Genomic DNA, 27,499 nt, shown 5'->3' on the forward strand with positions numbered 1-27,499 from the left:
TCTGTTGGTAAGGAATACTTCAATAATTTAAATACAGTAGGGCCCCACTCATACAGCGGGTGACGTTCCAGACCCCTGCCGAAAAGCGAAACCTGCCGAAAAGCGGAACTCATTTAATAGAATGGAGTCTGATGCCCAAAAAACGCTGTAAAAGCAGAACAAGCGCCGTATGAGAAGGGGCCTTACTCTAATTGAAAGCCGCCATATTAGCAGAATGCCGCAAAGCTGGCCACTGAAAAGCAGGGCCCTACTGTATCACTTTTTCTAGTCATACATAAACTATTGGATTGTGGTTCTTGTATGTCTTGGTGGAAGTCTTGATAGAATCCTTATTTGGACACCTTTTGGCAGTGTAAATATTTCCTTGCATCTTGACACCATTAGAACCAGAAGCTGGCCAACATGCGATTGTATTTATTAACGTAAGACAGGGATTTTTTGCCTGAATGTCTTTTTCAGCCTTGTCACTCTTAGTTCTGAAAATACTCAAAATGCAAAATGTAAATTAAAATTGCCCCAAAATGCGTGAAGAAGAGTATTTTTAAAATGTATGGGAAGGGGAAAGATGGATCTATGGTTTTTAATCAAACCAAAATTATGAGGTTGTTCAGTCCTATGAATTAAGTACCTACCAAGTTCAGTTAGCTGCCCCACCCATGATCTATAACAGCCTTCCTCAATCTGCTCTCCCCCCTCCCCTCCAATATAGTGGATTACAACTCTCATCATCCCTGTCTATTGACCATGCTGGCTGAAACTGATGGGAGTTGGAGGGCACCACGTTGGAGAAGACTGGTCTTTATCATGGTCTATCAGCTGCTGAGTTTGTTTAAGCAGTGTGTGCTATAAATAAATGCATCTTTCCTGCCTTCCCAGGGCTTTTTATACTAATGTTAGAATATGCTGTCAGATCTGTTGGAATAAACAAATTCTGTATTGCTTACATAAGCCAGCATGTGTAAGACTTTATTTACTTGTCATGATATCCCTGAAACCTTGACCATGCCAGTGCGGTCTTTGGTGGTATCCATTGTTGATTATGTTGTAATTTACAGTAAATGTATCAATGTGGGAGGTGCTTAACTGTTGTGATTTCAGAGTAGACTGCATGTTGTCTTAGAAACTGCAGAGAAAGCCGAAATCAAAATATCCTAACTTTGTAATGTAAAAGAATTAGGAATGGAATCCTAAGCTGCACACTGTGGAGATACGGATTCACAGTCAAATGATGAAGACTTTCTTTTTAGAAAAGTTGGGACTTCCTGCAAGTGTTTCTAAGACTGGTTAATTAAAACCTAATATTTTTCACAAATTCTAATAAATTGCTTTCTCATCAGCTTTTCTTCCCTAAAGTACTCCAAATCAATTTTATATAAAAATAACATATGCACTGAGAGATTTCAAAATACACTCTGACAAATAATTGCAATGATAAGTTGACAAAAATCAGAAGCTGAATAGGGAAGTTTTCCTTCCTATCAAAAACTAAAATTGGTAGTCTAGTGAGTTTTCCAAAAGAGGAATTTGATCATTGGTATATTATAATTCACTAATAGGCAAAAAAACCCTTGTGGTTTAAGAACGTACCTATAGCCAACAGATATTTCTATCAAACTTTGAAAAGCAGGGAAATTGAGCAGCTATAATGAATGCACCAGGGGAGCAGGAGACATGAGATATTGTATTGCCCTACACATTGGTAAAAATGCAAACACAATTTGGGTTGGCCTTTCACAGTCCAATCCACTTCCTGTGTAGCTTGGAAGAATTTGGTAACGTGCCTCTGACCTTTATTTCACTTTAGGCAGTCAAGGCTTCTCCCAAAGAATCCTGGGAAGTATAGTTAGTGAAGGGTGCTGAAAGTTGCTAGGAGATGCCCTGTTCCCCTCACAGAGCTTCAGTCAGAGCGGGTGACTGTTTCAACCACTCTGGCCACTGGAGCTGTGTCAGGGGAATAGGAGTGTCCTTTCAGAACCCTTCACAAACTACACTTCCCAGGATTCTTTGCGGGAAGCCATGACTGTCTAAAGTGAAATCAAGGTCTGGTGTGGGTGTGGCCCCATGATTTGCAAAGCACAGCAGCTGTGAGTCTGGCTTTTAGAACACTGACAATTGGTTCTTACTGAGCATGTCCTTTCTTGGTCTCATTGGTTTCAATGCTAAATTACTTAAATTAATCAAAAATCAGCCGGGCTTTTTTTTTAACTTTTAAACTGCAGAAGATGAAGTTCAGAGAATGGGGCAAGGTCAGTAATAGGATTACAGGTACTCTGTGAACATGGCTGATTTTTAATGAATTTTAACAAATTATGAGAACTCTGACAGGAAAAAGTCCAAACGCGGTCTGGGTTTCCCCCCTCTATTTTTACACTTTGAACTCTTGATTCTCTCTGTCTGTTTTGTGTATCGCCATGAAAATTAAGAGGGTTGTTAAGCAAGCGTTTCTGAATTCAGGATTGTAAGTTTTGTAAGGTTTTGTTTTGAATGAGCTTATGGGAAGCATCAGAATGGCATGGGGGGTATTTTCAATTTAACATTGCTGAATGCGAAAAGTCCATGCTCACTATAGTATGCAACCACTCTCGTGACTGTATAATATTGGAAATGGGATTCCATGGAATTCACTCTAGAATTGTGGCACCTACACTGAAAATTCCTTTCTCCAAGCGGTAAAGATCTTGTGTCCCCAATATATACTTGAATATATATCCCTGATATATGCAGTTATTATCAAACTGTTGCCTTAATATCCCATGCAAGTAAAGTAATGCTAAAGTTTCTACAACAAAGGTTCTTACCAGATATGGAGCGAGAAATGCCAGATGTCCAAGCTGGATTTAGAAAGGGAGGAAGCACCAGAGATCATATCTGAAACATATGTTGGATAACGGAATGGACCAAGGAATTTCAGAAGGAAATCACCCTGTGCTTTATAGATTACAGCAAAGCCTTTGATTGTGTAGATCATGAAAAACTATGGAATGCCTTAAAAGAAATGGGGGCGTCACAGCATCTGATTGTTCTGATGTGCAACCTATACTCTGGAGAAGAGGCTACTGTAAGGACAGAATACGGAGAAACCGATTGGTTCCCATTCGGAAAGGGTGTGAGACAGGGATGCATTTTATCACCCTACTTGTTTAATGTATACGCAGAACATATCATACGGAAAGCGGGATTGGACCAAGATGAAGGAGGTGTGAAAATTGGAGGGAGAAATATCAATAATTTAAGATACGCAGACAATACCATACTACTAGCAGAAACCAGTAATGATTTGAAACGAATGCTGATGAAAGTTAAAGAGGAAAGCACAAAAGCAAGACTACAACTAAATGTCAAGAAGACTAAAGTAATGACAACAGAAGATTTATGTAACTTTAAAGTTGAAAATGAGGACATTGAGCTTGTCAGAAATTATCAATACCTTGGCACAGTCATTAACCAAAATGGAGACCATAGTCAAGAAATCAGAAGAAGGCTAGGACTGGGGAGGGCAGCTATGAGAGAACTAGAAAAGGTCCTCAAATGCAAAGATGTTTCACTGAACACTAAAGTCAGGGTCATTCAGACCGTGGTATTCCCGATCTCTATGTATGGATGTGAAAGTTGAACAGTAAAAAAAGTATATAAGAGAAAAATCAACTCCTTTGAAATGTGGTGTTGGAGGAGAGCTTTGCGGATACCATGGACTGCAAAAAAGACAAATAATTGGGTGTTAGAACAAATTAAACCAGAACTATCACTAGAAGCTACAGTGATGAAACTGAGGTTATCATCCTTTGGACACATAATGAGAAGACATGATTCAGTAGAAAAGACAATAATGCTGGAAAAAACAGAAGGGAGTAGAAAAAGAGGAAGGCCAAACGAGATGGATTCCATAAAGGAAGCCACAGACCTGAACTTACAATATCTGAACAGGGTGGTTTACAACAGATGCTGTTGGAGGTCGCTGCTTCATAGGGTCACCATAAGTCGTAATCGACCAGAAGGCACATAACAACAACAATATATACCTGAAAGATTGTCTTACCCCTTATGTACCCAGTTGATCACTGCACTCTGCAGGTTGTTGGAAGTGGGGCAAGAGGAGCTCCTGTTTGGGTTCTTTTATTTGTATTCCAGAAGGAAGATAGAGTTAGGGTCCTCCAGCTGGCTAGGCTTGCCTACCTTTACCTGTGCTGTTCTTTACCTAATCTCCTTCCATTGTAAACTGATGTGCTCAGGGAAGCTTATCTGTCCCTCCTTCCTTTGTCTTCTTCTTTGACTGTCTGAGGAGAGTCTTTGCTCGCTCCCCTGAGCCATGAGGGCAATACCAAGTCTGGGCATTGCATCTCCAACTTAGTTAGAACTAGGTATGCCTTTCCTACCTACTATGTATTTCTATAAATAAAGTAGCTTTTCTTGTTTTACTAAGTCTTAACTCTCATTGATCTAAATGCAGGGTAAAAGCCTGCTACTTAGGTAAATACAAACATTGGCGCACACACAGCTCAGACGCTGAGTATCTCTGTATATTTCCATAACACAGGTGAGGGCCTCTTGCAGATACCATCTCATCAGGATATCCGTTCTGCACAACATAGGAAGTGGACCTTTAGTGTTGTGGTGCCTACCCTTTGGAATTCCCTCTCCTTATATATTACACAGGCTCAATCTCTGTTATCTTTTCAACGGCTACTGAAGACCTTTCCCTTTCAACAAGCCTTTTAAGTACAGACCTTATCCCAGTCTGTGTCTGTGTTGGAATTGCTTTTAAAGATGTTCTTAAAGCTTCATTTTTTAAAGCTTTTTTAAAAAAGATGTTTTTAAAGATGTTTTGTTTTAATATATTTTAAACTCTGTTTTTAAGATGTTTTATAGTGTTTTTAGTGTTTTGTTTGCTGCCTTGGGCTCCTTCTGGGGGGAAGGGTGGGATATAAATTTAATAATACATTATATATATATAGTATACTATATACAGGTGTGACAGGTGCGCTGAACATGGGTCATTAAAATGCAAGCCTAGCATCATTAATAGACCCAGAGCCTAGAACTAAAAGTCAATGCATTGAGCAAGATTTGGTTTAAAGCTGTCTCTGCCCACCTCCCATGAGGATGTGAGCAACAGAATTCTGCACTAAATGAAGATCAGACTTTCTTCAAGAGTAATCCCTAGTAGATTGTTCTGCAGTGATCAAGGATTATGTGTCTTTAATCCATTTAACATTTCTATGTTTAGGTAGCTACAGTAAGAGTAAAGAAACTGGAAGAAAACATTGAGGCTGAGAGAGCGGCACATCTGGAATCAAAATTTAATTCTGAAATAATCCAGGTAAATCTGTGACAGATGTTATGTGGAGCTGATAAATATATCTTGGACTAGCTTTCACCTAAGAGATGAGAACCTGCTTAACTTTTAACAAAACATAGTATGAGGGGCACCCAAAGGGCTATGATATTGTATGCTTTAGGTGGCATCACAGAGCTGTCTTTTGCTAGTGTACCAGCTTGACATCCTGGATTGGCTCATGATACTGGCACAGTGTCGCAGACCACAGTACTGTACTTGGACAACAATTATAGCTTCTAAAATTAAACCTTTTATCTCCTATCCTCTAATCATGATTTCAGGATTGGGAACCCCCCTGTAGGATTGCATGCTCTTTCTCCCTTGCCCATTCCTTCTCCTGCTACTGCTGACTATGGTTTGCTGCATTGTCTCCTCTGATAATCACCGTGCTAATGTTTATGAGGGTTATCCTTTAACCAATTTGAAACCCTGATTTCAGGTAAAAAATAAACACTGATTAGTGTTGATAATGGTTAAGGTCATCTCAGACTTAACACAGACTCATGGTTAGGGGCAGGGAAAATTCATATTGAAGAGGATTGGAGTGATGGGAGGCTGCACATGATTTTGTGAAGGAACTCACCCATCCCCTTAATCACATTTTGGTTTTAAGAACATAAGAATCTGCTGGATCAGGTCAATGGCCCATCTAGTCCAGCATCCTGTTCTCGCAGTGGTCAACCAGTTGCCCATGGGAAACCTGCAATCAGGATCTGAGTGCAAACAGCATTCACCCCTCCTGCGGTTTCCAGCAACTGGTATTTGGAAGCATACTGCCTCCAAATATATCTATGCTGACTGTAGCCATGTTCAGGCTTATCAAGTTTTCTGACTGCAGGGAGAGTTTCTAAGTGCATTCAATGGAATGTGCTTAAAACACTCTCTTCATACCTGCACACTAATGGCATGAAGATTTCAAGCAGCCTGTGGATTCATGCCCCTGGTTTAACCCTTTGCGTGTTCAGATCTCAATCCTAACTAGTATTTGTTCTTGACCCAACCATGGTTAAGGGATGTAGAAGTTATGCCTTCACCAGCCTTGTGTGTATAAAATGTCCATCAACACTGTTACAGTTAGTGTATTGCCTAAAAATTAATGTGATGTTGGACAACAAAATACTGCACTTTCCTTGAGTGTTGATTGCTGGTTTCTTATATATTTCAGTTAAGAATTCGAGACCTTGAAGGAGCTTTGCAAGTGGAGAAGGCCAGCCAAGCAGAAGCACTTTCCGATTTGGAAATGATCAAAGGCAAATTTAAAGAGGTAGAAAAAGCCTATGAAAGAGAGAAGCGCAATGCTTACGAGAGCTTTGAAAAACTCAATATGTAAGTTGTTCATTTCCTGATTCACATTTGGTATTTATTTGGTGTATTGACAAATGAAATAATTGGCAAACTGAATGATCATATACCCTGAATATTTATTTATTTATTTATTTAATAAAATTTGATTTACTGCTTGATTGTAAAAAACCTCTAAGCGGTTTACAAAATATATATATTGCGTACCTCAGAGCTGATCATTTATATGCTTTTATCAGGTTATTGTGATGTGTGCTTACTGTGTGAGCACACTTAGTGTGTGAATTGGTTTTTATTAATCCCCCCCAGTCCTTTGAACAATCCAAGAAGTAGTCACTGTGCCTTGATCCCTTTTGAAACTTAAGACTGCAGTCTTTTATTCAGTTTCATGGGAGTAAGCCCCATTGCATTCAAGAAGACTTGTTTTTGAGTACAAATGTATAGGATTGTGCTGTTAAACTGTAAATGTGGAACTCTTTGGGAACCTCTTTTAAATGCTTAGACCTAAGGACATAAAATACATTTTTGTACTTGGTACCAATTTGATTGTTGCTTTAGTGTGCTTCTTCATTTACAATCCTTTGGGAGAAAAGCTAATTGAATTCAGTAGATACGGGTAAGATTATAGATTCCATGCAACTTCAGTACAGGAATTTTAATTTTCAGCTCTTTCCCACAAATTTCTGTTCTTCTTCACTTTGAGAGAAAATTCCAGGCTATTCCTTTGAGCAAAAATGAGAAAATCTAAAACTGTAGAATGTCAAATGTACCTAGAGAAAAGCTGATGCATTTTTGGAAGCCAGATGGAATTATTCTAATGGAAAATTTATTTACCTGTTGACTTTGGAACTTCTCTTCACCTTTGGCATGCACTTCTGTGAAGTTAAACACTAATATTAGTCTTGCAGTTGGAAGCTAAATGTGGAGTGTTTTTCAGGCTTAAAACTTTAAGTCAGGAGTTGCGTCAGCACATTGTCCATGGGTGCCATTGTGTCCATCAGTACCTCCAATGGCGTCTGCGAAAGGTCTTGGTAAATATCCCCTCAAATATCCACAATGCGCGAGAGACTGTTTGCTCCTCCAACTCAGTTACTGTTTCTACTTACTCAGCCTCTCCTACATTGAACCCACTCCCTTAAACATTCCTTCATTTCATTGGATGCCAGGATTGGGCCCTCATCCTCCCTTCTATGCTGAACAAAGGATAGGTGCAAAGAGCTTCTCTCCAAGATTGAGTGTGGCAGTGGCTGATGTAGATGCTTTTCCCCATTTCTGGGGAGGCATGCCTGTACCATATTGCGGTCCCTGTCTCTCTTTCTGCCCTTTTAGATGTGGCAGCCATTTTGTGATGTGGCTGTCCCCCTAGCAGCCGTTTTGTGCTATGCCACACCATTTGTGGCATTCATTTTGTGAGTGGTGCCATAACACTTTATCCAAATTCCAAATGTGCCCATTGGCCCAAAAGCCATCTCTTCTTTAAGAGGTTCTTCTTTAAGAGGTGAATATAAACTGCACATTGGCCATTATGAAAAAATATGGGAGGATCAAAGGATGGGTGTTTACTACTTTTACTTCGCTGCAGCTTGTTCTCATGAAACATTCCATACCTACAAAACAGGGCAGTAATAAACCTTATTTAAAATTCAATGTTTTTCTAATTAGGCGAGGCTCCATAGTTTAGCGGCAAAAAACATATTTTGAGTGCAGTGTCCCAAGTTCAGCCTCTGGCATCTAAAGTTTTTTTTATCCCCAAAGGGACAAGAGCTGCTGCCAGTCTGACAGTAGCTGACAATATTGAGCTGGGTTGATGAATAGACAGGCCTGTATAAGGTAGCTTTGCCCTTTAAGTACTTGCCAGTAGCTTTAGCACAAAAGAGCATTTAAGCATAGATAGACATTAAGGTTTAAAATCTATTTGCAGAGGAATGCAGGAGAACAGGAAAACAATGTTTATTTTTAGGGAAGTTGTATGACATGGCAAGTGAACAATAATGAAAATCGCAGACAGAGTCAATTTTCCAAAGCTGTCTGTACAGCAGGGCTCAGAAGCCTTCTTCTTCCAGATGTTGCTGAACTGCAACATCAGCCCTAGCAAGCATGGCAAATGGCCAGGGCTGATGGGAGGTGTAGTTCAGTAACATCTGAAGGGCAAGAGGTTTCCCACACCTGCTCTAGGGCCTAAGCTGCTTGCTTCCATTGTGCTCCAATACATGTTCTCTGTGCCCAAGAAGTTATTCTGTTGTACCAACTGCCAGCACGAACTGGTTCTATAAATCTGAATCTCTGGAGAAGCAGCATCTTGCCTTTTAATACAGATAGTCTTTCGAGATTCATCCACCTGGTTATGTGAACCAATGGATAGTTTACAAGTCTTCAGAGAAGTTGTATGAGGAAAGGCTTATGAAAGTAGCTTCTAATGTGAAGCACTTAGGTAGAATCAAGAGAGATGATGGCTACTTGACACTCAAATGAGGTCGTCTTGACAGGAGTTAGGACATTCCTCTGAGACGTCTGTAGGATTCTCAAGACTGATTGAGCAACGAATGGTGAATGGGGAAAGAGGGTTGTCCTGTTGTCTAAGTGACATACGCCGTAGGCAGAATGCACAACAGATTATAACTGAAAGCCTGCTATGCTATGATGGCCAGGATCATATTCCTTTCAGTGAGAATTGTGTTCTTTCACATTGCAAGTTCTTTATTTCTTGTGCTTCGTCTGCTCTCTCAATGTGAATGTGAGGTCCCTTACAGATTACCCCATGGGAATGTGGCCCTTTATAGAGGGGAAAAATTTCTCACCCCAATCTAGTCAATGAACAATGATCAGATATTAATATAAACAGCATGAGAGATGTTCAAAGATGATTTAAGCCTCCCATGTAAAAACATCCGTAATGTTTGCCCTCAGTACTGATACGAAATGCTTTCTGGATCCACCATACTTAATAGCCATCTGTGGAAAAGAGAGAGAATTCTTTGGGCCTGGAAATTGTTATGTTCTGTAGTGGCCACTTGATGATAATTAAACTCATGTTAAGTGGTGTAATATTAATCATGAAAATATCCAGAGTGTTGTAAATAACACAGTAATATTGCTTCACCCTACCATGAGGCAAAATGAAGACCTGTGCCTTATATGGCAGAGAAGATGCATGGCTAATTGAAGGGAACTTATTTATTTATTTATTTATTCAATTTGTATCCCGCCCTTCCTCCCAGCAGGAGCCCAGGGCAGCAAACAAAGCACTAAAACACTTTAAAACATCATAAAAACAGATCTTAAAATACATTAAAACAAAACAGCATTAAAAACATTTTTTAAAAAAACTTTAAAAAAGGGTTAAAAAGGTAAAAAAAATATTAAACAATTCTGACACAGATGCAGACTGGGATAGGTCTCCACTTAAAAGGCTTGTTGAAAGAGGAAAGGAACAGGAACGGGAACTTACATCCTATCTCAGATATTCCAAGCCTGAGAAAAGAAGGAGGCAGCCAGAATAGTTTCTCTCTTCTGACCTCAACCCTCTCATTGGAATCTTGTGAGAAATGGAATAGAGTAGAGCAGGATCCAATCTTCCCTCTGAAGAAACTGCTGATTGCTTCCTTCGTTTCCTGGTAGTAGGTACCAAGCACCATGAGTAGTGCATGTCTGTCTCTCCCCAGCCACAGTTCACCTAATAGGCCATCTACCTGCTGCAACTATTGAAAGAGAGCTTTTGTTGACTCTCCTCCAATCTTGTAAGTATAATTATAAAAATATTCTTTTATGCCATGGTCATTAGCTGTTCACACTTCATCCAAGATTCAGAAGGCAAGTATGTCATCTTGGGAACATCCATTAGTTTCTTACATTAATTCTGTCATGAGCCACTCTCCTAATATGTTGATTTGTAAACATGTATTTATTTTACACTGACTTTAAAAAACAACAGAAATCACTGAAGACCTTATCAAAAAATTAGGGAACAGTATCTTACGACAAGAAGCCTTTGCACTCTTTAAAGCAGTGGCCATGTCTGGACATCACACCAAACCATTGTTTAGTGTGATGAGTCACAGCAAGCTTCAGGCTCACATGCCCATCTCCTCTGACACAGCTGTGAGGAGTTTGGAAGCTTTGACTTCCGGTTTAGATTGAATGAAGCTTGTCTTGTTGTTCAAAACCAATAAACTGTGGTAAATGTTAACTATGGGTTGTTTGAAACAAGTCAACTTCAAACATTGGGTTATGAAGCTGGCTTGTTTAAACAAACCACATTTGACATTAGCCAGCTTAAGTGTTTGGATGTAGCTATTGGAAACCTGGAGCTAAAACTTCTGAATTCCTCACCGTAGCTTCACTTGTGGAGAAAAGGGGAGAAGCAGAGCAGAGCACACAAGCTAAGACTCACTGGTTTATGCTAAACAAGGGATGGGATCCTGTGGCCTTCCAGATGTTGTCAGAGTCCAGCTTTTATCATCCCTGACTACTGGCCATGCTGAATGGGGCTAATAGGACTTGGAGTCCAAAAGTATCTGGAGGGTCACAGGTTCCCCATTTCTGCACTAAACTCTGGTTTAGTGTGACATCTGAATTATGCCACCCTGAACACAGAGTTCCACAAATGTAACATTTTATTGCAATGCTAGCAGTTGAATGGCAGAGTAACTTTTCTTTGAGTGACCACTCAAAATATGAACGGGATAACCATGGCTCTACTTCAACATCCAATAAAAATTTTATATACTTCATTTTAATTTATAACTGGATTTTTGTTTTCTTGCAAGACATTCTGATATGGATGCATCGTTCCTTTCAGGTAGTTCTTACACGACTTTGCACCAGGTTTTATTCTTGTTGCACTTTCTCATTCTGTCCCTTGTTTGGTTATCTTTGTGTCGAGCAATTATCTCAATTTCCCAAATGTTTTCACTACTTTCATGTTGTTTCCTGGTTTGAATTTTCATTGGGAATGTTCATGTTTTCCTTTATCTTCAATCTTGTTCTGTCACTCATTCCTCAAAATAACTATTTTCATACTGGTTTTGTGGCCATTCAACTTCACTATTTGTAACAACTGGCTGTTATACTGTGTATTGTTTTTCAGTGTGCGCTGAAAACATTTTGCTTTAGTTGAGCTAATGATAGTGAAATATGCTGCTCTTTGAACTGTAGCATTTAATCTTTAAAATTATCATTTTTAAGGGCATGAGTTTTAAGAGAATACCACGCCACAGTTTTACTAGTTTAACTATCATGGTTTCCTCCCAAGAATGTGTTAGGGTCCTAGCGATCTTAAAATTCTCTAACCAGTAGCACATTTTAAGCACAGGGGAAAAAATTGGTCCAGTTCAGATGTAACATCAGTAGATGTGTAGAACCCTTTCTCACATGCACAGATAGTTGGATGTGTGGTCACTGGGTGTGTTACTGGCACAGAGCAGAGCTACTCTGTGTTCCTTTGTAACTTTCCTTGAATATGTTGGAGGATTGTTCAACCCTTCTCCCTGGTTTCTGGCAGTCTTTGTTAGTTGTAACTATAGTTAGCCCCAATACATGCATGAGGTGTGATTACAGCAAACCATGAAAGGCATGAGAGGGGATGAATGGAGTGTATGAGCCTGCAGCACATTTGCCATCTCTGCCATGGTGTAAAGTCTGAGGTAAATGAATCTATAGCAGTCCAAAGTTTCTAACATTACTTTACTTTGGAACTTTTTACTTTGGTTGGAAATACAGGAAAAACATACAATCAGATGTATTATTAGTAGATTGTGTACTGTGGCATGTTTTTCATGTTTAACAAGTTTAAATAACTTGAATTTGGTGAACCTAAAAAGGAGAGTTGAGGAAATTTCTAGGTGAATTGAGTGGTGATATACTGCATCCATGTTGTATAACAAACCTGTTATGAACAACCACAATTGGTTTATCACTGCAGCATATTAGACACTTGGCGTTTTAGCAATTCATCATTTTTAAAAAAAATTTATTCAACTTAATTTTTTTCTAGTAAAAATCTAGTGGTGATACACAAATATAATTTATACAACATATGACAGAGTCTAAAATATTAGTTAAAAACGTTTCTGAAAATTCTGTTTGGTCTTTTCAGCCTAGAAAGGGAGTATGTGTCCATAAACAAGCGGCTAAACGAAGATATAGAAGAAAAGAAGAAAGTAATTACAGACCTCTCAGAGAGACTACAGAATAATGAAAAAAGTTACAAAGAATTACAGGATGAACTTCTATTGGTAAGAAGCCCTGGGGCATTTTCTTTATTGGTGCAAAAGATGCTATGTGTGTTGCTATGTGTGTGATGCTGCTGCCATGCATACTAGGGATGGGGACTAAAAAATGAAAGGCCTGCTGATGATTTGGTGAACGCGACAGTTCAGGGTAGGTAAAATAAATCTAGAGGGAAAGGATAAGCATGGATGTTCTGCCCAGAAAGATGGTAGTTTTATTTATTTATTTGATTTATTATTTGATTTATATCCCGCCCTTCCTCCCAGCAGTTTTAGAGAGTTGCATCTTGCGTCTGCTCTTCTGCTGCACAACTGAAACTGGATATACAGCCACTGGTTGATTTCAGTGTAAGAGAGCCATTTAGCACTCATATCTTTTAATTGGGGTTCACCTGAAACGTTGGAATCTATCAAATCCTATGTCTCTGGAGTCACTTCTATGACTCAAATTGATGCAGTGTCATGGGCTATAGAAATACCAATGTTGTGTACTGTAAGTGGCTAAGTGGGGATTTGAACCCTGATTTCCCAGGTCCCTGTCTGACACTATCCACTACACCACATTGGCTTTCAGTGTCTTAGACAAAATAATGGATTTTATGAGGTCAGCTGTGTAAAATAGCCTTTGAAGTGGCACACCCCCCCTCCAGTAACAGCCTCCTAAATTGGAATGTGGCCATCTTAAGGTTTGTACCATTTTTTCACAAGACGTTACATTTATTCTGATTTTGTATAAAAAGCCTACATAGCTTAAATGGTTTCACTGTAACTTGTTTCAGACAAGCTCTTGTTGACATTATTCACAGATTTGTCAGTACGGATGACACAATAAGTTAAAGTAAAGTAAAACTGAAAGCGAAATCTTCCCAACTTCTCCTAGCAGCCATGCTGGTACAATCTCGAGGCTTACTATGACTCACTTTTGTCATCCCAAACCAGGGGTTTCCAAAGTGTGGTCTGTGGACCTCAAGTGGTTCATGAGCTTTATTCAGGTGGTCCATTGTGAATTTGTGGATTTGTGGTTGAAGGTGGGAGATGGCACATCAATCATTTTAGATAGATAGATAGATAGATAGATAGATAGATAGATAGATAGATAGATAGATAGATAGATAGATAGATAGATAGATAGATAGATAGATAGATAGATAGATAGATAGATAGATAGATAGATAGATAGATAGATAGATAGATAGATAGATAGATAGATAGATAGATAGATAGATAAGCAGGTGTGACCCCTCAATATATTGCTTGGCTGGGAGACAGCCAAGTGTAACCCCCCTCTGAGCTCTTCTGAATAAGTGCAAAGCATGTGTGCAATAAATACCACACTGTATTTAAGGAGGGGTTTTTTTAAGTAAAAGGCCCAGAATTTCTCCCGTAATTTGGGATATTCAATGTTGTTTCTCACTTAGGGTCTATATAACCCAACATCCTATGTCTAATAGGCAGACAGATGCTTCTGGGAAGAAGCCACAAATGGGGCATGAAAGTAAGAGCTCTTCTCTACTACCTTCACTTTTGCAAAAACATGCTTAAGAATTAAATTGCTGTGTTCTTTTCCAGTGGTTAACCCAGTCTTCCCCAAACTAGTGCTCTGCAGATGTTGTTGGACTACATCTACATCGGCTGATGGGAGCTGGAATCCAGCAACATCTGGAGTTAAGCAACACCCTCATAGGTAAGGATGGTCAGAGCCTGATTGCCTAAATAGAATGGGTATTTAGTTATAGGGGCAGGATGAGTGTAGCAAAATTGTCTTATGTGACCCCTAAGCCCTCCTGCTAGAAATAGCTATGCTGATTGGTAACTCTGCCCCCTGAGGCAGAGGTAAACCTAACTTGCCAGGTGGTGGCAAACATTGACTAATGAGACTAGGCCTTTCTGCACTCTTTCACGTCTGCCACCTTCCATTTATGCAGGTGTGTATGATAATAAATATACAGAATCCTCTGAATTCAGTGCAAATACTCTGATTATTCTAGCCCTGTTCGTGTATTGCTCATCGGCAGGGCATTTCTGTGTTTAATCTAGAGCAGGATCACACTTTTGGCCTCATGTCCTTTGTCACATCGCCTTTCTCCAAAGGCCTTGTCTTGTGTGCAGTTGACTGCAAAGAAACTCCCATGACTGAGCAAGTGCCCACATGTAGGAGCTCTGTGTGATCAGCCCCACTCCAGATTAAGTGCAGCAATGTGTAACATGTGAACAGGACTTCAGTGGTTGCCATTACTAAAATGAATGTGAAAAGTGGAAAATATAAATGTAATTAATAAATAAATTTACTCTCCTTTGTGCAGTTTTCCAGGTTTCTGTGCCTCACTTGAGAGAGCCAGTGTGGTGTAGTAGTTAGAGTGGTTGGACCTGGGAGACCAGAGTTCGAATCCTCACATAGCCATGAAGCTCACTGGGTGACCTTGGGCCAGTCACTGCCTCTCAGCCTCAGAGGAAGGCAATGGTAAACCACCTCTGAATACTGCTTACCATGAAAACCCTGTTCATAGGATCGCCATAAGTTGGAATCGACTTGAAGGCAGTCCATTTTCCATGCCTTGCTTGTGATTTTTTTTTTTTGCCATTACTAAAAGCAACTAGCCCTTTTGCGAAGGCACTGAGAATAAAAGGGGTTGTAGAATATCTGACCCTTAAATTTATGCTTGCTGTATTTTTTCTCTCCTGCTACTGGTGGTTTAATATTACTACCCTAGCTGCTCAGGTGTTAGTAGATAACTTTTTCCTCCTTTTCACAAATAACAGTTCTTTTAACTTTTGCCACTCTCTATTCAACATTGACAATAAAGTTTATTTTAGCATTTTGGTTTTTTTAAGAAATCTTTTTTGCTTGCCCTTAGGATGTGTTGGAAAAAAAGGCTCAGTTTACAGAAAGTTTAAACTGAACAATAAAGCTCAAGGGGAGTGGGTGGAAAAAGGTTTAAATGCACTTTTCTGTTCCAAGAACCTTCAAAACTTATTATGTGCTCCCTTGCTATTTTATCTGCCCAAGCTGGTATTAAACCTATCTGTGGTCTCACTCACTGACCATAATTTGGATATTCTCAAAGGAATAGTTACTCTTTAGCTTCTTCTAGACTATTAAGTATGGAAGCAATTTAAATTCACACATTTTTAAGACCAGTAGGGGACCATTACAATTATCTAGTCTGACCTCATGTGTACATAGGCTATGGAATTCATCCTGGTTGGATTAAAGCATATCTTTCAGAGAGATTTCTTATTTCAATTTAGAAACTCCATGTAGCACTGAACTGACTACTTCATTTGTTAGGTGGTTCTTTGTGTAATTACCCACAGTCCTTGGAAGCTAAATCTCTTTGCTTATTTTTAACTGTTGCTTCCAAGTGTTAGAACATGCTCACACCTTTCATCTGCATCATAAGGACTGGTGCAGAATCAATCTCACTCTTGATCATGTCCGAGCCATCCAATTGGGCCTTGGGGGTTTTAGTTACTCTACTTCCTCACCTTTCCTGTGGAAATTTCTGTGGCTGGTCTGAACCCCGATCAAAGTTTATGTTTATTCTCATTTTAACTATGTTGAACACTAAACTTTTGTTAAGAAACCCTGAATTATGATTGTTGCTACCAGTGTATTCCCTTTTAAAGCTGGTGTGAAGAGCTGAGGTTGGAGAAGAGGAGGGCTGCGTGATCCTGAAGCCCATTACCAATTTCTTAACTGTGGTTATGGGATATACTGTGTTAAATCTACTTGGATCCCCCTAAAAATCTTGGCCAATGTAACAATTAGCCCACAGTACCCAAATTTCCTTAATCCTTTTTCTGATATGCTCAGTAGATTGAACAAGATTCTTATGATCCTGAGCTTCAGTGGGTTGACTTAATAAATTCCAATAATTTAAATGGGATTTACTTCTATTCAGATATGCCTAGGATTGCAATCTTACCAACCAATCCTATATTATGGTTCCACCGTGATGGCCAGCAGAAAGTGTCTCAGACTGTTTTTGAGTCTTTTTTTTATTTTTTTGGTCTTTTCTATTTTCTTTGGGGACTACTGCTTCAGTGTTGCCATGACCCCTCCTCAAGTGCAATATCTGAACAGCAGTCTAAACTCTATGCTTTATTTCCATGTTCACCTAAGGAATTGTTGAGAGTTCATGTTTGAACAGTTACCAACTCTAAAGGGTTGTCCAGAAAGCACTATATTAGAAGCGACAGCAAGGGAAGGGGGTGATTACCTCATGTAGAATGGGGTTTTGCAAAACTGTTGCTGCTTTTGATTGCATCACTTGCATTTATCCTGATAGTTCCCAGATTGCTGTTTGGAGTAGTGAGGAACAGCAGTGGGAATTGGCACTGTAGTCTCCAGATCTTATATGTACTGATTCACACACAATGACACGTGAAAAACATTCCATCTGGAAGAACTATTTTCTTATTACCTTCTTTTTAAACAGTCTTCCAGTCTGTGAACATATCATAGATTCTTTGTTTTGCTGGAAATAATGTTGCATGCACTGTGATCTGAAGGTACATGATGCAGAAACCTTCTTATAGCTAGGCAGCCCTGGGTCTGCTCAGTACCTGGGTGGAAGAGTGGCAGAAAACCCAATGTATGTTGAGCTTTGTTGAAGAAAGGCAACATATAAATATAATTAATAAACTATATTTAACAGATTATACTTAACAATGTAAACAGAGATAGTTAACATTGATTTTGCTGTCAGTTCTAAAAGGTAGAATCAATCCAGAATTGTCTGACCTTTTCTCCAGTATTATTACATCACCATTTGTTACATTACTGACAAATCTTACAAATAGTTTATTATTAACCCTAGTCTGTCCAATATTTCTTCTAGAAGATCAGAGACCAAAAGTGGACACAGTAGCTCAGCAATTATTGCTTGGAGACAGTGTGTAGATTTTAGCGCATGCTTGTCCACTTGCCTGGCCATTTGCAACCATTCCATAGTCAAGTCATCTGTGGAAGAGAAGTTGATCCTGTCTCTTGCTCAATGGACATTACTCCCTGACAGGATATATATGTAAGGTTGTTTGGGATGCTGGTCAGATACTCCAACTTTAATCATATATGAGTTTTTCTTTTTAAGGGTAAATGAAGTTCAGGGATATTTTCAAGGTCAGTTAACAGGAACTGCTATACATTTTTAAGAATCTGAAAATCCATATATTATCTGAAGATGGTTGGAACTATTTAGCTGCAGTTGTTCAAGAAAATCCTCCAGTGAGTTTGTTACTGGAAGGATGACCAATGAAATGGAAATTTCATTGAATGATCCAGAAATTTCCAGAATGATCAAATTTATTTTATTTATTTATTTATTTTATTTTATTTATATACCGCCCTAAGCCCGAAGGCTCTCTGGGCGGTGTATTTGGGATAAAACACCTTTACAGGATGATGGGATCTTACTAAAGCCTTCAAGCACAAAACCTTTTGGAAACCGATAATTCACGGAAGCAGTGGTCCTCCAGAGGTTGCTCAACTATAGTTCCCATAATCCCTAATGATTGGCCATGCTGACTGAGGCTGATGGGACTTGGAGTTCAACAATAACTGAAGCCACAGGTTTCCCATCTATGAGGTTCTCCCCCATTTATTCAATCCCAAGTAATAAAATTTGCTAACTAACTTTGTTTTGTATTTCTTAAAAAGATGAGCTCTCATTATAAGTTTTACACAGAATGCGAGCTATGCTCACTGGAAGATTTCTCTCTATCTCTCTCCCTCTTGGTTATCATGATGTTCTCTGGCCGGCTAATTTGTATGTATGTGTGGAAAGAGGAAGTTGAAAAATATTCTTTGTATTATTATGAAAAATTAAAATCTAGTGGAGCTTTGACACATTGTATTTTAAAACTCATTTGTTCATGCTGAAGTCGTTGTCTTGCAGTTTTCCAATAGTGATGCAGGGAGAGAAGAATGATCTTGAGATACTTGTAACTCTGTGTGTGCGTGCGCATGCGCCTGTATACCTAAAATAACTTGTTCTTTATTTTTTATTGTTCACTAGTCACATGCAAGTAGGTAGTTTCCCATTGCTTTCTGAAGTAATGCGTTTTAGTCGTGCATAAAACTCATTAAAGCTACTTGCTTTAATTAACATAAAGGCAAATAAGGAAAGCTGTGATTGCAGACTGTGATTTGGGAGTTCTCTGAGAGCCTCTCGAGCACTTATTATTTTGTGGAAGGAAAAACACCAAACAGCAAGCAACAGACCTTCCTTGAATTGCCCAAACAGCCAGAAAAAAGTAGGAAATGGAGGGAGAGGTCTGATCTCCTTTCTTCTCTTATCATAGTTGATGCACCAATGTTCCTGCTGTTATAGTCTAATTTAGCCATCCTGAAAATTGATTGGAAGGATGGGGTATACATCTCCTAAAACAAATAATAAAATAATTTAAAGGGTGGTGGGAAAGGGGTTGGTGAGAATGATTTTTTTTATGGGATTGGGGACTTGGTGGGTGCACCAGGAATTCTCCTCTGGCACAGATATTTTATCTGTGCTGGAGAACAATGTTGGAATCTATAAAGCTCTTATCTCCTTTGAAGTGGGCTTTTATGAGACCCAAAAGTTTGTAAATGAGCCTCCACGTATGTAAGCCAGAGCTCAGAAAACCTTGCCAGCATCTCTAATTTTAGGTGGCCAAACACATAAAGTGTGGAAGGTAAAAGTCTTGGTAGGGTTGGGTCCAGGGTCAGAATTGAGTGCTGCCCCAAGAAAGTCTAAGCTGAGCTCAGGAAGTGGATCTGTGTTTGAGGCAGCAGAGGAGGTTCAGTGTGGAGGCAGAATTGATTGCAGACAAGTGTCTGAGGTATGAGCTGGTGTTCAGCTGAAGAGGGGTAGAACAAGGATGCAAGGAAGCTGCAGACAGAAGGGCAGGCTGGTGAGTAAGAAGGGTGAAAGATGGCGATAACAGCTGGTAGAGGTTAAAGTGGGAGTAGCCAATGTGGTGGTGACCTCTAGATGTTGGGCTACAGTTCCCATCACCCCTGTCCATTGGCCATGCTAGCTGGGGCTGATGAGACTTGTAGCCCAAGAACATATGGAGGGCACCACGTTGGTTACACCAGGTTAGAGAATAGGCCATCAACTAGCAACACCAGAGATGAGGGAGCCGTTCAGACAGGACTAGATTCTGGTTGTCCATGTATTAGATCCAGGCCTAACTGAAAAGTATTTATAGCCAGGCTGAGTATTTTTTAAAAACTCTACTGAGAACTATGCTGGGGCCTTAGAGGCTGCATTTCCCACCCGTCTCCCCTGAAATTAAATTATTCACTACAGGGCAGGGATGGGGTTGGTGCACAGACTAGGTGGCTCCCTAGACAGAGTGCTGGCTGCAGGGGTGTAGTTGTCCAGGATCTCAGGGGTCTTAGACCCCTTATGTTTTTAGGAGCAGGGTCCCAGCAGGGTCCCTATGCCTCCAATGTCTTTTCCTGCTGATTGGAGGCAATCAGAGTGAAGGGAGGCAAGTCAGACACTGAGGAGATTCTTCTCAGTAGCTAACACCCTCCCCTTTCATGCCGATTGGCTCCTAGGGATGTCTGTTGTTGTGGGAGAAAACACATGCAGGGAAGGACTAAGGAGTGTGGAGACGATGACAGAGAGCAAGCAAGGGAAAGTGGAAAAGAAGGGAGGGGAGAAGAGAGGGCTCTCACTCTTTCTGCTGCACAGCCTCCAGTTTGTTTATTTGTTAACAAGGATCCTATTCTCAATCCAGCAGCAAAAAAAAAAGGGGGGGGGAGGGAGAAGCTGTGTGGTTTGTTCCAACCCAAAGCCAGGAACGGGGAGGGGGGGAGGAGGAAAAGAAATAAAAAATACGTTTGAGGGTGGGTGGGGAGAAAGCGCATGTATGTGTGGTAGACATTAATACTTCATAAATGGCTACCAATATGTGTGGTAGAGATGGGGTTCCCTGCATGGTTCTGAACTGCTCGCATTCTGATAGTCCATTGTTTGATCCCCATCTGCCCTTTTTTTGTTCCCACTTGCTTTTGCATTTGCTGATTTGATCTGCTGTGTGTTTTTTTTGGGGTGATTTGATCCACGGCCAAGATTTTGTAGTTATCACTGTAGATACTTATATAAATGCTGACAGTATCTGGCATGGTTTTTTGGCAGCAGGACAAACATTGCGTAATTTTTAGGTAGCTTACGTGAACGATCACAGTGTCCCATATGGTGTAACTGAATGTAAAATGGGGGAGGGGAGTTCGAAAGAATAAATTCTTGCCGATTTGCAACCATGGCTGCAAAATCCATGCTGATTACAGGCGCGGCCCACAGCAAGAAATAGATGCCGATCCGAAAGAATGGCGAACTATCGAATTCAGCTGGAATCTGGTGCCAGGTCTGATTTAGCGGATATCCTCCCCTATCCCTAATGTGTGGGTGCGATGGAGATTCAGCTTTTAATTATGTTCATATATATTAATTGTGTATGGTAAGGTGAAAAGCAAATGAATATGTGGTACAGCCAACACCAGAGGTTAGGATCAGGAATTTTCATGCTTAGGTTTCCTTCTAAAACTCATACTTTATGCCCAATTGCAGTTACTCTGAGTCTTAGTATGACAACTAAGAAGGGAAATTCAGCAAAGAAGTTCCTTACCTTACCGTATCTTAGTACATTTGCCCATGCATGTACACAGAAAATAGTAAATCTAGCAGAAAGGCAACCCATGGAGATCTCTACTGATTGCTGCAATGCATCAGTAAGGAAAAGTATTCCATAGTAAGAGACTGAAAGCTCATTTATTGTTAAATTTTAGAAGGGTTGTATAATGGTAGAAGATGGCATGACTGCGCAGGGGCATGGTGTGACTGTCATGAAGGGACCCTGCACTCTGAATTAATTTGCCTCTACGCTACTGGCTGACTGATCCTGACATTGTAGATATTTAGGGTGGAGAAGTAGGCACATGTACATAATGGGGAATAAAATTTGCACAAGTCCAGTAGCTTTTGAGTACTGGTCCTTGCTAATGAATTTCCTCACACAATTACATATGTGGCTACAGGACTGCATGGATAAGGTTAGGGTGGACCAGCCATTGCATAGAGTGGGATGGCAAGCATCTCCATCATTGCAACACAGGGATGGGCTTACAGTGCATAGTATGTATTGTCTGCTTTGCACTATCCGGGCTGTAGATGATTGTGTACCTGCAGTGCTTTCCCCCCCTGACAGTTCGTTCTTATATGGAGTACCGACACCCTGGGGTGGGGGCCTTGAACTAATGAACGGGGAATGGGAAGAAGTGCCATGGGATTTAATGGGATGAAATGTAATAGACCCAATGTAGCCCTGAAGCATGCTAGGCAATGGATAACGGCATCTAGAAAATATTAAACAATCCGTTTTTTTTAAAATGAAGTTCTTCACATATTCAGTAGTGAAGGAGAGAGGGGTGCAGGAAGAGGGGAGGTAGGAGAGACATTTTATAATTTAACAAGATATGAGTACCAGCGCCTCATGTTTTACAAGAAAAGAAAAAATGCTGTGTACCTGCCTTGATGATCATTGGAAGAAATTCAGTTGTGTAGAAAAGTGAGATAGCTGAGTAGAGACAGATTTCAGGAGAGCTTTTCAACTCTCTGGCTGAATACAAGTAGTAAACCTTGTGGGACATTAATACTTCATAAATGGCTACCAATATGCATCCTCTATCATATAACCCTTTGAACGTTGCCAGGTACTGTAATTGTTAACTGCAATAAAAGCTCTCTGTGGTGCCACCATGTGGTTCATAGGTAGCATAGTTCCTCCTGCCAATCAAAGTAAATCAACTCCTATGTGTACTGAAGAATAAGCAATACGTTTTATTCTGTGTTTCATTTTTACACAGCATGTGCTGTCTCTTTCAATGTACTGGAAAAATATTCAGATAGATACTTCCATATATATTTATAATTCTAAAAAAAACCCTTACATTTGAAAGTAAACCTAAAAGATACCTTTATATTTGAAATTATTAAAGCTTCTTTTTATAGTATGTTTAACACTACAGAAGGTTTCTCTTAAATTGCTCCATAAAATAAAGCTACTGTACACAACAGAATCTGTTGTAAACAGCAAATTTGGTGTATAAGCTATAAAAACCTGCTTTTGCAACACCGCTATGTGTTTTGAACAACTGCTTGTTTATTTATCATAACCACAGCAATCTGCAGGTACAGCTGGTTGCCCCCAAAATTTGGCAGGGACTCCCGAGATGGGAGAGGTACAAAATATAGAGCAGGGGTGAGGTATTTCTGGCCTTACAGATGTTCCTGTACTATAGCTCCTTTTATCCTTGACCTTTAGCTGTGATGGCTGGGCTAATGGGAGTTGGGTCTAACAAACCATCTGGAGGGACACAGGTTCCCTATTCCTAATGCAGAAGTAGGAAGATAGGAAGCTGCCTTATACCAAGTCAGGCCATTGGTCCATCTACTTCAGCATTGTCTACACTGACTGGCAGTGACTCTCCAGGGTTTCAGGCAGGAGTATCTCCCAGCCCTACTTGGAGATGCTGGGGATTGAATCTGGGACCTTGTACATACAAGGCAGATGCTCTGCTGCTGAGCTAAGGCTGTGTGTTCATTGAGTCCTACACAGGACACACCATTACTGCTGCAGGAATCCTCTTCCAAGCGTAATAATTACCTCTTTATTTTATCCTGCTTTGGCATCTGAGCTAAACAGAGATGAATAATAATAATAATAATAATAGATTTATATCCCGCCCTTCCTCCCAGCAGGAGCCCAGGGCAGCAAACAAAACCACTAAAACAATAAAACATAATAAAAACAAATTTTAAAACACATTAGAACAAAAGATCTTCAAAAATGTTACTTAAAAAAAACTATGAAAACATCTAAGATTAAAAACATTTTAAAAAAGAAACTTTAAGAACATATTCACGTTGATGAAAGCTTTGTGAGAGTTTTGAGAAAACTGAGGTAAACGGGAAAACCTACACTTTATTGAGAGCTGCCGTTGCGAAAGGCATAAATACAGGAGCAGGCAACTTGTATAATAGTTAATATATCCAACCAGGAGCATAACAGAGGTCTCTAGAAAAAGGTGTTAAATTTAGGTAAATATGTGCTGTCTTTCTTTGTTAGTTGCTAACAATTTCACTGAGTGGCCTGTTGAGCTAGCGCTTGAACTTGAACTTGCACGCTCAGTTTTGCCCCTTTACTTGAACTAGTGTTCCTGTAGTTGGCACAGAACTTGTAAGAGGTTGAATGAGCATGAGAGGGGAATTCTGTGCAGCATTAGATAGAGACGAGGGGGGGACTGTAGCAAAATACTATTCCTAACAGGGCACCCTTTTTTGTTAGGGTGGGCGTAGAGTCTCAGCTGCTCAGATTTTAATTTCAAGCTACACATCCCACTGACCCTAATCCCAATCATTTTTATTTTAATTTATTGTGAGAGCAATTTTATTATTGTTGTTGTTGTTATTATTTTTCTATTCCTTTTTTCTACAACAGTACTCAAGGTTTACAAAATGAAATGAAATAACATGAAATAATTTAAAAGGATGAACCACAAATGGTTAAAACATGAACGACTACAATATGAGCAACAATGAAGTACAACAATGGCAGCAGTTAATCTTGAGCACAGGAAGCTGCTTTATACTTGTGCATACCATTAGGGCATATAGCTCAGTATTATTTGCACCAGGGGTGAGGAAGGTGTGCCTCCAGATGTTCATGGACTACTATCAATGGTAGAGTAGCGGCTTTGCATTTAGAAGGTGCCAGGTTCAATCTCTGGCATTGCCAGGTAGGGCTGGGAGAGATCTCCATTTGAAACCCCAGAGAGCCACTGCCAGTTAGTACAGAAAATACCCAGCTAGATGGGCCACGGTCTGACTTGGTATACAGCAGCATCTTATCTTCCTAAATCCCCTCGTCCCTGACCATTGGCTGTGCTAGCTGGCTGGGCCTGATTGGAGTTAGTCCAACAACATCTGGAAGGCTGCAGATTCCTCACAGTTGGTCTACATGGACTGGCATTGGCTGTTCAGAATTTTAGACAAGCGTCTTTCCACAGCCCTACTTGAAGTTCTTAGGGATTGAGCCTGGGATTTTTTACATGCAAAACATGCACTCTGTCTCTGAGCTCTGGCACCTCCCTGTAATGACAAGATTCTGAAAAAGCCTGCTGAAACAAAATTGTCTTCACTACATGTCAAAAAACAGGCAGTGATAGGGGATCTTTTGGGAGACTGTTCTAGATCTCAAAAGGCCATATCTTAGGTCTCCATCCACTGTAATTCCAGTGTGTCAGGATACAGGATTGGGACCCTGAGTTTTCAGAAGATGAGGAAAGGGAGGGGGTCATTTGGCCAGAGCCGTGTGAAGAAGAAGCAGAAGAGGGGCAGGGAATCCCAGAGACAGAACTGTCTGGCGGCGAAGACCTTGAAAGGCCAACAGACACAGATCCTTCCCGTGAGCTTCCCATGCCTTCTCCCCCTTCGAGCTCAGAGCAGTTGGAGAAGGAGGAAGGGCAAGGGGGAATCCAACCCCCTCCTGATCCAGGGAAAAGCAAGGAGAAGCAGCCAGATTCTTCAAGCGTTGCCCCCCCGCTTTCCCCCATACCTGAGTCAGACTCTTCAGAAGGGGAGGGGGCAGTAGCACCCCCTTCGCCACGCACAAGACGACAACAAAAGAGGGAGGAGAGGAGGGGTGTGGATGAGAGCACTTTAAGGCGGAGTGAGAGAATTCGCGCTCGATTGCCCCCTTCTTAAGAGATAGGGGGAATAGCGGTTCCTTGTTCTGTCAACTCTCTTTCAAGTCGCAGGTTATGTTTTGTAGTGAAACTTCATGAGAAGGCGTAGTCTTTGTCTGGATATTACTTTAATAAAAACTGAATTGCTTTCACCAACTGGTCTGGTTCCTGAGTTCCAACCTGGATAAGACTTGAAGAACAGCTTTTGAGCAGAGTTCTTGACTGTCTTATAATTTATAAATGAATGCACTGTTGAGTATTGGAGAAGGCCCCTGAGTATGCAGAAACCACAGCTTTATTTTCGATGATGCCATTTTGCTTCGAAATCACTTTGTGTGGGACCCACCCAAGTTTGATATTGGATGGAAATGAGCTGAAGATGAATTAGCAACTTCTCTCTCATTGTTTAGTGCAGTTGAATTGTTTTTGTTTACGTCTGTTTCCTGATGTTCTGGAGCTTTCCTTTCCTTCTGTTTTGTACATTCTTGGAGGGATAGTCCATTGTATATAGGTAGTAGCCCTATCAATTAGTTATTAAGCTGAAAAGTCACCAGTTCTGGTGCTGTTTCTGACCTTTAGCGAAATGTGCCACCATATTTTTTTCTACTGTATTGGAAAGGGACTAGATGTTTTAAAAAGCATAACACTCAACGTTTCCAATTGGGAAATAAATTACTTTTTAAGTGGGTGGCAGGCAAGATGTTTAATGAGCTACTGACTTTGAAAGTCAGCTTGCAACAGAATGAGGATCAGCTAGGGAAACTTTATAGTGAAATAAGGATCATTGACAGTGCTTTTATTGAAATGGCTTCCCTTGTTGTGCTGCATTTTCATATGGAGAGCCTCCGAGGGCTGGAAAGGATAGGATGCATTGGGACTAATGTTGCTTTCTCTCTAGTCAAGTTTTGCTGCAATTTAACTATTCAGTAATCGAAACTGGTATACCTGGCCTTTAAACTACCTAGGCCTTTTTGGAAGTAGCACTCTGATGAGGTAAGTCTCACTTAAATCAATGGGATTTCTTTTCAGAGAATAGGTTTAGGTGCAAATAATCTTAAATCTAGAAAATATATTCTAGCTCACTGGTGAATCATGCCCTCAGCAATGTTTTAAAACAGGCTTTCCTAACCTTTGGGTCCCCAGATGTTGCTAGACTACAATTCCCATCAGCCCCAGCCAGCAAGGCCAATGGTCAGGAATTATGTGAACTGTAGTACAGCAACATCTGGGGATCCAAAGTTTGGGAAAGGCTGTTTTAAAATATTAGGTTATATTCTAGGGTGTGTGTGGAGGAGTAGGGGGAATGGTGAGGGCCACTTCAGTAAAAGACTTATATGCCAAACCTAAATCTTAATTTGTTGGCTGGTGGATACTTTGGTTGGGTTGGATTGTTGCATTATGCTATCTTTGTACTAGTGCCATATAAAAAAACTAAGATCCAGTGTAAATTAACATCTGTGAATAAGATGCTTTAGGCTGTGTGCTTTCATTATTTTTTTTATAGAATATTAAAATTTACACAAATATATATCATGGAAGGATATGCTCTCTTGTTACACAGCTTGCTTATAATTAAAGCTTGAGAGCATGCACACTTGCTTGAGAATAAGGGCTATAAAACACAGTACCATTCGGCAGTGTGAAACAGCTGCCTTAAACCGCAGAGAATGGCAATTGTTTGTTGGAGGAGACTGCTGTGTGCCATACAACCCTGCTCTGCACCTCAGGTGCAGTGGAGGCAGCCGGTTTAAAGTAAGGCTCAACTCCTGTCAAGTTACCTTCTGTATGTCAAATTGCAGATGGTGGCATCTTGTCCACCTCGGGCAGCAAAATATTTTGGGCCAGCCCTCGCTTTTCCTCCAAGGAATTGAGAATGAGTTCTCCCCACCCCCGTTTAAT

At 40.3% G+C, this 27,499-nt stretch overlaps 1 protein-coding gene across 17 annotated transcripts in view; it reads left to right on the forward strand.

Annotated features, from left to right (window-relative positions):
• CCDC171 (coiled-coil domain containing 171) overlaps positions 1–27,499 on the forward strand; it is a 311,338-nt gene that overhangs the window by 37,509 nt on the left and 246,330 nt on the right. For all 17 annotated transcript variants that reach the window (XR_009763232.1, XR_009763234.1, XM_061630303.1 and 14 more), the window contains 3 exons: positions 5,225–5,317; positions 6,501–6,661; positions 12,732–12,870. Coding sequence is in view for 15 of the 17 variants with exons in the window: in XM_061630303.1 (XP_061486287.1) it covers positions 5,225–5,317; positions 6,501–6,661; positions 12,732–12,870 (393 nt within the window). In the remaining 2 variants the exon portion in view is untranslated. The remainder of the gene's footprint in view (positions 1–5,224; positions 5,318–6,500; positions 6,662–12,731; positions 12,871–27,499) is intronic.

Source organism: Rhineura floridana, chromosome 1 (genome assembly GCF_030035675.1).
Source record: "Rhineura floridana isolate rRhiFlo1 chromosome 1, rRhiFlo1.hap2, whole genome shotgun sequence".
NCBI classification, from domain to species: Eukaryota; Metazoa; Chordata; class Lepidosauria; order Squamata; family Rhineuridae; genus Rhineura; species Rhineura floridana.